The following is a 9603-nucleotide window of genomic DNA, read 5'->3' as shown; positions in this document are numbered from 1 at the left end:
GTGTGTACGAATCTTAACAAAAAAAAAAAAGTGCGCGTGATTATTTTCTAAAAATAAAAAGGGTAGAAAACTCAGTGCTTAATATTTTTCCGAAAACAAAAAAAAATAGAACATTTTCACGTTTATTGGTGTATCGGCTAACATTAACGAATTGCGCGAACGTCCATTTTGATTCTTGATACGGTGTTGTTTGTGTAAAAAATACCAGTCGCATTTACCGAAGCACAAGATTGATAAAATTTATTCTTTTCTTGCAAGGCACAGAATTTAGTTTTTTCTCATTTTACTGGCTTTCACTTTTATTTGCATTTTATTAATCGCGTAACTTCAAGTATATTTTGCGAAACTCCTTTGGTTTCTTTTCACAGTGCACTTGTCTATTATTAGTGGCGCGCTTGTACATATTGCTGATCACTTCACTGGGTTGTTTCCCCCATTTATTTGTTTGTTGCACAGCCGCACTTGAACAAACACAAGTTTTTCATCAGAAATTTTTAAATAAACTGCCTATTGTACATATCAATTATTTACACACGTATATCACATATTTGATAAGTTGGGTGGCGAGTGACTTGCACATTTTTTTGCATATACGCACATACACATACGTAATTACGTATTCGAAAGTCTTACTTGGCTGGAAAATAAATAAATCGTTATTTAAATATACAAGTTATCCTTTGTTGTTCTTATAAGAATCAGGCGTATTTCGTGCTGAGCATTTTCAGTGGCAATCCTCTTCTACAAAGCGGCGATTCACACAAACAAATTTCTTTTCTTGAGTCCAGTTGAGTGGTCTTTGGTTGTCAAAAATGGATACCTTCATTCGTCAGGCAGATTCAGTAGCAGAATTTGAATCTGACTACAACTCTATGCAGCCATCAGAGCGCACAGAGCACTCCTTAGCTTTCAAAAGGAGGAGTTAAAGGCTCAGTGGGAAAAGGTAAAGGGGTCTTATGATGAACTTTGCGCATCAAAAGAGCTCGAAACCAAAGACCTGACAGCGATCAAAAAGAAGTATAAAAGCACCTACTTCAGTTTTTTTGCGGTGCCAAGCAGCAATGGCTGATCTTTCAGAGCAACTCGCAAAGACTGAAAAGGAAAGCGAATACAAGTCAGGTCGCGAGCTTAATATTCATCTCCCTCCTTGTGATACAGACGTTTTTAAAGGCCATCGTTTAGGGATATGTTTACGGCCATATACATTCTAAATAAGCGCCTTACCCCAGTTGAGAAGCTGTATCACCTCCGGCAAAAAACTCAGGGGGAGGCCAAGGAAATAGTGCAGAGATCCCCATTAACCAACGATGGCTTTGGTGCGGCCTGGAAAAATCTATGTGACAGGTACGAAAATAAACGTATCCTGGTCAATGCTCAATTAAAGGTGTTATTTAATTGAGTGAATGCGGTAGCTCCATCAAGAAACTGCAACGCGACATAAAGAATTGCATCTCGTCGCTTCAGTGTCATCAGATTGATGTTTCAAATTGGGATGCACTATTCACATATTTGTGTTCGACAAAACTGCCAGAAATGACACTGGCACTATGGGAGCAAACTATAGAAAATAAAACTGAGATTTCCAAATGGGTAGATATGGATAAATTCCTATCCAATCGGTTTCAAACACTGGAAACCGTCACAGGTCTTAGGGGAGATATAGCTTCGAAACCTAAACCACCAAGCTCTCGCACTTCTGCAGAGACGCCTGCAAAAGAGCTTGGCGCCTTTCAAGACAGTGTAGCAAAGGCAACATGTAAAATGTGCAACAGCAATGCACACAAGCTATCAAAGTGCGACAGATTTTTGCGTCTAAAGCCGATGGAGCGAGTAAATTACGTGAAGAGCATTCGCAGTTGCTTGAATTGTCTATCTGCTGGGCACACAGTCTCAAGATGTACCAGCTCATTTAACTGCAGCACTTGTCATTCGAGACATCACAAGTTGCTCCATATGCCAATTCAGCCAAAAGCAACAACTGATCCATCGGGTAACGTAGAATCTACTCCAAACCAGGCTCAATCAAGACGCGAATCTGAAAAAGGAAACACCAAATCGGTTGCAAATGTAAATTCTTGTTACGCAAATACAAGTAAAGGAGTTTTGTTAGGAACAGCACGCGTAAACATACACTATAATGGTATACATTTTTCGGCTAGAGCGCTTATAGATTCTGGTTCGGAGTGTTCGTTCATTACTGAGAGACTCAAACGGAGAATCAACCTGCCATCAAAACGCTTGCATGCCCAAGTTTCGGGCATCAATAACTCTGTATCTGCGCAGGTAAAAGAAGCGTGTGCTATTCAACTTCGGTCACCCACAGACCCGTTAATTAATATAGAAGCAATCGTGCTGGTTTTACCGCAATTAACCGGGGATCTTCCGACTTGGCAGATAAGCGCAATGACGCGGCAATCGTTCCCAGACTTGGTCTTGGCGGACAAAAGATTCTTCGTCAATGAGCCAGTTGACCTTGTCTTAGGAGGAGATATTTACCCGCAAATAATTTTAAGCGGAATGAGGAAGAACGTATTAAATACGCTTCTCGCGCAAGAGACCGTGTTCGGTTGGATACTGACTGGTCGCGCGGATTCAGTCAGTCCAACCAACAATCTCGTATCGTATTTTAACGAAGTCACGTTGGACAAGCAGCTAGCTGCATTTTGGGAGCTGGAGGATGTCCCAAAGAAAAAAGGCATCAACGAAAATGATAAATACTGCGAAGAGCTCTTCAAAGCAACTACAACACGAAATACAGATGGAAAATACATTGTGTCTCTACCATTTAAACGGGATTTTCCGAAAAGTGTGTGCTTAGGACCTTCGCTGAAAAGTGCATGCTCTCAGTTCTACCGGAACGAGACGCGACTAGCGAAAAAGCCTGTCCTTCAAACAGAGTACAACCGGGTTGAATCTGAATAAGAGACACTAGCACATATGTCAAAAATTAATAAAAACATTTCACCAGATTCAACGGACTGCTATTTTTTACCTCACCACGCCGTTTTAAAGGAAGAAAGCACCACTACAAAGGTCAGGGTTGTATTCAACGCATCATGCCCAACCGCTAATGGCATGAGTTTGAATGATGTCCTTCTTCCAGGCCCAGTACTTCAGGCCGATTTACCCATTCTTATACTACGTTGGAGACTGTACAAATACGTATTCAACAGCGATATAGAAAAGATGTATCGACAAATTTGGGTAAATCAAAATCAAACAAAATATCAGCGAATAGTTTTTCGTAGTTGCCCGAAAGATCCGATCAGTTTGTACGAATTAAAAACCGTGACTTTTGGCATAAACTGTGCTCCGTACCTTGCGATCAGGACATTACACCAGCTTGTTGATGATGTGGAGAGCTCTCATCCAATCGCATCTGACAATTTGCGGAAATGTATGTATGTTGACGACGTACTCGCCGGGGGACATAGCGTCGAAGCTGCGATAAGAGCTCGAGAAGAGATATCACAGGTGCTAAATTAAGCCGGGTTTCCATTACGAAAATGGACTTCAAACTCTAGCAAAATACTTCAAGGAATACCAAAAGGTCATTTACTTAGTGAAGATTTCTTAGAGTTTGAAGATATCAGTGCAGTAAAGGCTTTGGGCATCAGATGGAACGCCCATTCCGATTACTTCTACTTTATAGCGAAACCAATTGAAACCAGTAGCATTATTACAAAGAGGGCAATACTTTCAGCCATCGCCAAACTGTTCGATCCACTGGGTTGGCTTTCACCGGTTATAATCGTCGCCAAGATCATTATGCAGAATATTTGGTTAGAAGGAACAGGTTGGGACGAAACCGTATCTCCAAATACCTGGGATCGTCGGCAAGCATTTACGCATGATTACGCGGAATTAAACAACATCCGCATACCAAGATGGGTATCTTTCACGCAAACCGATAATGTGGAAATACATGGTTTTAGCGATGCTTCGGAAAAGGCATACGCGGCGACAGTTTTTCTAAGGGTTCAGACTGAGGATAAAGTTTTCGTCAACCTACTTATGGCAAAAACAAGGGTAGCGCCGGTCAAAACAATATCTTTGCCCCGATTGGAGCTGTGTGGTGCAGTGTTACTGGCCGAAACAATTGAAACTGTAGTTGAAAACCTTAGCCTTGCTCATTTGAAGGTGAATTTGTGGACGGATTCAACGATAGTTTTAGCTTGGATTCGAAAACCTCCGTGTTCGTGTTGCCCACAGGATAACAAAGCTAGTAGACAAGGTAGGAAACAAAAATTGGCGCCACGTGGATTCGGCCTCAAACCCAGCGGATCTAGCCAGCAGAGGACTCTCGGCGAGTGATCTAAACAACAACTCCTTGTGGTGGCAGAGTCCTTCTTGGTTACAAGAAGACTATTCGAGATGGCCAGCACAAGAATGGGACTATGACACAACCATTGAAGGAAAAAGGGTGCATGTTCATGCAACAACAACAGTAAACGACTTTCACGACATTCTCGATCGGTTTTCTGATTTGTCACGGGCTTTAAGAGTTATATCTTATATTATGAGATTCTATCAAAGAATCAATCCCAAAACAAAATCTTCCTTTAAAGCGGAGTCTCGTTCAATTTCGTCCAACAAAATTAAAACAACGACCCAACGCTTAATAACAATTTGTCAAAAACAATATTACAGCGAAGAATATATAAGGTTAAAATCTGGAAAATCCATCGACGGAAAAAGTGAAATCCTGCCTCTTAACCCGTTCATCGACAAAGATGAGATTCTGAGGGCTGGTGGTCGTCTGAGCGCATCTTGCGATCTGTCCTACAATGAACGTCATCCTATCATTCTTCCGTATGGTTGTAGGTTGTCCCGTCTCTGTGTCCAGTTTATCCATAAAATTTCCGTGCACGGAGAAAACCAGCTGATTCTGCGACTCATCCGATCGCAGTATTGGATTCCCAGGGTGAAAAACTTGATACGGTCCGTCATACATAACTGCAAGTTCTGCACGATCCACAAGAAACGGTCGCAAACTCAACTTATGGGAATCCTTCCCAAAGAACGCACAACCTTTTCCTGTGCATTCACAAACACGGGGGTGGATTTCGCCGGCCCGTTCGACATCAAGTCCTACCGGGGCAGAGGATGTCGCATGTCAAAAGGCTACGTGTGTCTTTTCGTCTGCTTCTCGACGAAAGCCATTCACCTTGAAGCTACCAGCGACCTTAGCACCGCGTCCTTTCTAGCCGCTTTCGCAAGATTTGTTGCTAGACGAGGATGTCCAAAAAATGTTTACTCCGACAATGGTACTAACTTTGTCGGAGCCTCACGATCTTTACGAGCGGAATTTAAAGCATTTTTAGCTGAGGCACGCAATAGAACCCTCACTAAATACAGCCATCAAACCTTAGAGTGGCATTTCCTACCCGCTGCGGCCCCTCACATGGGCGGTTTGTGGGAAGCTGGGGTGAAAAGTTTCAAAACCCACTTTAAAAAGGTTGCGTTCGACCACAAATATACTTTTGAAGAGTTCAGCACACTCTTATGCCGTATTGAGTCTTGTCTCAACTCACGACCACCAAGCCCCTCTTCAAACGAACCGTCTGACCTGGAGCCGCTTACCCCAGGTCATTTCCTAGTCGGCGGGCATCTTCTTGCCCCACCCGAAATCGATGTAAACGAAAGTCCTGCCTCAATCGTAAATCGATGGCAGAAACTGAAGGCCCTACACCAGACATTCTGTAGGAGATGGAAAATGGAATACCTCACCGAAATGCAGAAACGCATCAAGTGGAAACATCCACAAACCAACTTAAAGCTCGGAGACCTTGTCGTCGTTAAAGAGGAAAACCTGCCACCAAACGAATGGAGATTGGGGAGAATAGTCAAGCTACACCCAGGTTCCGACAACCGAGTAAGAGTAGTCGACATCGATACCGCTAAGGGAGAAATCACAAGACCAATTGCAAAATTGGTCCTACTTCCGCCCTGCAACGAAAACAGCACAATCTCTCAATAAACTTCTTACCTACTCTTCATTCCACTACACAAAAAAAAGCCCATCTATTCCACTTCTCTTCACCCTGCATCATCCCAAATCTCAAACTGCAAATATTGCAGCTCAGAGTTTCTAAATACACATAATTTTGAAAGCGCATAGTTAAACATGCGTACCTATAGGAAGTATTTTTTTTTTTTTAATTTTGGTTAATATTCTTCTTCGTGTTTGCCAGCGCTCTTACAAAAAATTAAGAATAATAGAGCAAAAATTTTCAAAATACTACCAGATACTTATGTATACATAAAATATAAATCATTAAATTGATATTTATAATTTGATTTTTTAAAGAAAATGCAATTAACTGCTACTAATAAACTGTGCTGCTCGTTTTGAAAAAAAAAAATGGAACGAGAATCGTTCATTACAAATTTTTAATGACAAAAACTTTGTACTTGATAAGCCCAGTAAAATTTTGAAATAATTATCGATTGAGATTCCTATTACTTATAAAATAAATACACACACATAGAATAAGTCCAAAATCATGTGTATGCATATAAACGTACTTCCTAAGAAGAAAATTTAAGGAAAATGGAAAGAATAATTATGCACCTACTTGTTTGCTGCTTGCGATTTGACTTGTATACATTTAATACATGTTTACTCCTAGTCCCTAGACGCTCCTATCATTGTCAAAATGTACATGAAGATGTTTATAATATCCAAGTATAGGTTGAGTGCTGTGAAAATATATTTTTCTGGACTGATGGAATACTTATGGTCGCCGCCCATCATTAGTTGAGTGTCGTAAATAAGGTAAATAGAGAAGAGCAATGCACCGATGGAGGCATAAACCAAAGTTATTATTTTTCCTTTGATGAATATAGCTGCAATACCGAAAACGAGGAATACTACTATTGCAACCACTAATACACCACCGCACATGGTTTGCGTGGCAAATAGCGCTAAAGCAAGACAGGCCATGCATATCATTGTTACAAGCAAAACTACTAATGCAACCCAAAATAGAGCCGGGTTTCTATAGGTGAAATATTTGGTGGGTAGATGGAAAACGAATAGCGCCACAAAACCAAAAGTGACCACTAGTTGACCCATAAGTATCACGTAGACCTTGCGTATGAACCATTTGCGTATGCTTATATCATCGAAAGAAAAATTCTTTGATTGTCCTTCAGGATCATCGTAGGCGCCATAACCACTGCCACCGCCAGGTGGTACAACAAATCCTGGTTGTGGTGCGTAACCGCCTGGCGGGTAACTTTCCAAGAATCTTCAGTTGATGAAAATTTCACAATTTTTCACATTTGCATGCGCAGATGATGGTGAGCGGGACCCCCCATCCACCGTGGGTGGTCTCCTGATCCAGGCGACCATATACGGTCTGGTTGTTTCGGGAGCCTGCCAACCATAAACGTAGAGATTAAGAAGACAAAACCACACATACACACACACTCATCACACACATACCTTAAAATTAAAAAAAAAAAAAAGTGCATTGAAATTCCAAACCACGTCTGTTTCAATTAACAATGTCCTTTTCTCCACAGCCTCAGATGAGCCGGTCGCGACGAAAGCGTTGGCGAATAAGCAGACCCGCGCAGTACAAAATCCGCGTTGCATATTATCGTTAGTCCTTAAGACTTTCCTCACGTGCGTGTGACGGTTGAGACGCGACTCCTTTTTTTTCATAGCTTGCTTACCGCAAGGGGGCCGGTATGTTTAGGTCCGCGACCTAAATATATTGCACCACCCTAATCCGCGCTTTGTCACTTGATGTAAGAGCACACAAACACATAAATAAGTTACGGCTATCTTTCCAGCCGCTAACAATAAGCCCCACTGTACGGTAACTTATTGGAGGGGAAACTTAACGAAAGTTACTGTGCGGTGGGCTACATCCCTTTTCGTTTGTTAGCACTCTGTCACTTCTTAGAAGACAGCAAGGAGATCACGTCAACTATCACACCACGTTCGGTAAGCCAACTCTTGTGTGCCACACTGTTCAAACTAATCTATATTTACCAATAAAACGCCTTTTAATTTCATTGCACTAAAACCACTGTGTCTTTTATTTATTCTTCCTTTTCGTTACATTAACTTTACGCTGGTGCGCTCCATCTTCGTGCGACGCCACCTGCGTAAATAGCACACAAAAGTCGATGCATCGAAAAAAATACATCGATATATATCGGAAGGTCCAAAACATCGGTTTTATTCGATGCATCATATAGCAAACATCGATGTTTTCGATGCATCGATATTTTTTCTGCATCCCTACTCTACGCCTAGAATAATGAAATTTATATTTACAGCGTGTTGACGAATAACTGTTACCCAGGTTTTTTGAGAAATAAAACGGTCCTTTATAGATTTTGCGAAAAGGGTATTTTACTGTTAATTTTCCACAGATTTTACTTTAGTTGTATTAATTAGTTTTTAAATTTTAATCCTTATTTACATTTGCCAGCAGTGTAAACTTTGAGAGAAAAGTTCATTTGGCACGCCAGTCTTTTTCAGGTGTATTTTTTCTGAGGCTTTGTATAGAAAAAGTAAAAAAAAAAGAAAAAAAACTGTATAAGGTTGGTCGAATGAATGACCTTCCTAGTCACCACTTCCGAGTCTATTCGATTTTTGAGTACGAGGTCTTAGGTTGGACAGAAGGGGAGTATAAGGGACTCAAAATGGAGAAAATTAGTCTATGGTTACAAAAGATATGGAATAAATTAACTGACGAAGACCTGAGTGCCAAATGAACTTTTCTCTCAAAGTTTACACTGCTGGCAAATGTAAATAAGGATTAAAATTTAAAGACTAATTAATACAACTAAAGTAAAATCTGAGGAAAATCAACAATAAAATACTTTTTTAGCAAAATCTTTAAAGGACTCTTTTATTTCTCAAAAAAAAAAAACCTGGGTAACAGTTATTCTACGATTCTAGGATTCTAGGATTAAAATTTAAAAACTAATTTATACAACTAATGTAAAATCTGTTGAAAATCAACAATAAAATACTTTTTTCGCAAAATCTTTAAAGGACTCTTTTATTTCTCAAAAAAAACTGGGTAACAGTTATTCTACGCCACGCTGTAGTATGCTCTACATTCATATGTTTATGCTTATGGTAATTTTTTTTGTTTTGTTGCATGTAGTAACTAAAGCGTAACGTCTAAAACGTTTCACCGTGGAGTGACCCCTCAAAGTTTAAACCATATGACCTACAAGAATGCAAGTAGTAATATAAAAATTATATGTACATAGTATAACCTTTTAAAAAATAATAAGATATAAGAGCCCTAACCGCCAAAATAACGTAAGAGAAATTTTTTTCAAAATTTTCTTTTTGATGCAGAAATATTCCTCCTCCACGAGGAAACGTCCGACAAAGGTTTAAGCATAAAAAGATCCACCAAGCTACGTGGCTCTCTCCGGATCGAAAGACGAGAAACCAAATCGATCATGTTGTGATAGACGGAAGGCACGCTTCCAGTGTTTTAGACGTACGCACACTCTGAGGCCCAAACATCGACTCGGACCACTATCTTGTTGCAGCCAAGATACGCACCCGCCTCTGTGCAGCAAAAAATGTGCGCCCAAATATGCAAGGACAGCTTAACCTCA

General features: G+C 40.5%; 1 protein-coding gene across 1 annotated transcript; it reads right to left on the bottom strand.

The window, feature by feature from the left end:
• Nucleotides 1-6500: 6500 nt before the first annotated feature.
• On the bottom strand, nt 6501-8101 carry LOC118736011 (protein lifeguard 1-like). Its single transcript, XM_036466117.1, has 2 exons — nt 8076-8101; nt 6501-7253 (listed from the first exon to the last, which is right to left on the bottom strand). Exons 1-2 carry the CDS (start codon nt 8099-8101, stop codon nt 6629-6631), a joined length of 651 nt encoding a protein of 216 aa, XP_036322010.1. The 3' UTR covers nt 6501-6628.
• Nucleotides 8102-9603: the final 1502 nt, after the last annotated feature.

Source organism: Rhagoletis pomonella, unplaced genomic scaffold (assembly GCF_013731165.1).
Source record: "Rhagoletis pomonella isolate Grant_MI unplaced genomic scaffold, Rhpom_1.0 Rhpom_scaffold_00003, whole genome shotgun sequence".
In the NCBI taxonomy this organism is placed as follows: Eukaryota; Metazoa; Arthropoda; class Insecta; order Diptera; family Tephritidae; genus Rhagoletis; species Rhagoletis pomonella.
The sequence above is the reverse complement of the archived record's forward strand: the minus strand, read 5'-3'. Positions and strand labels throughout refer to the sequence as shown.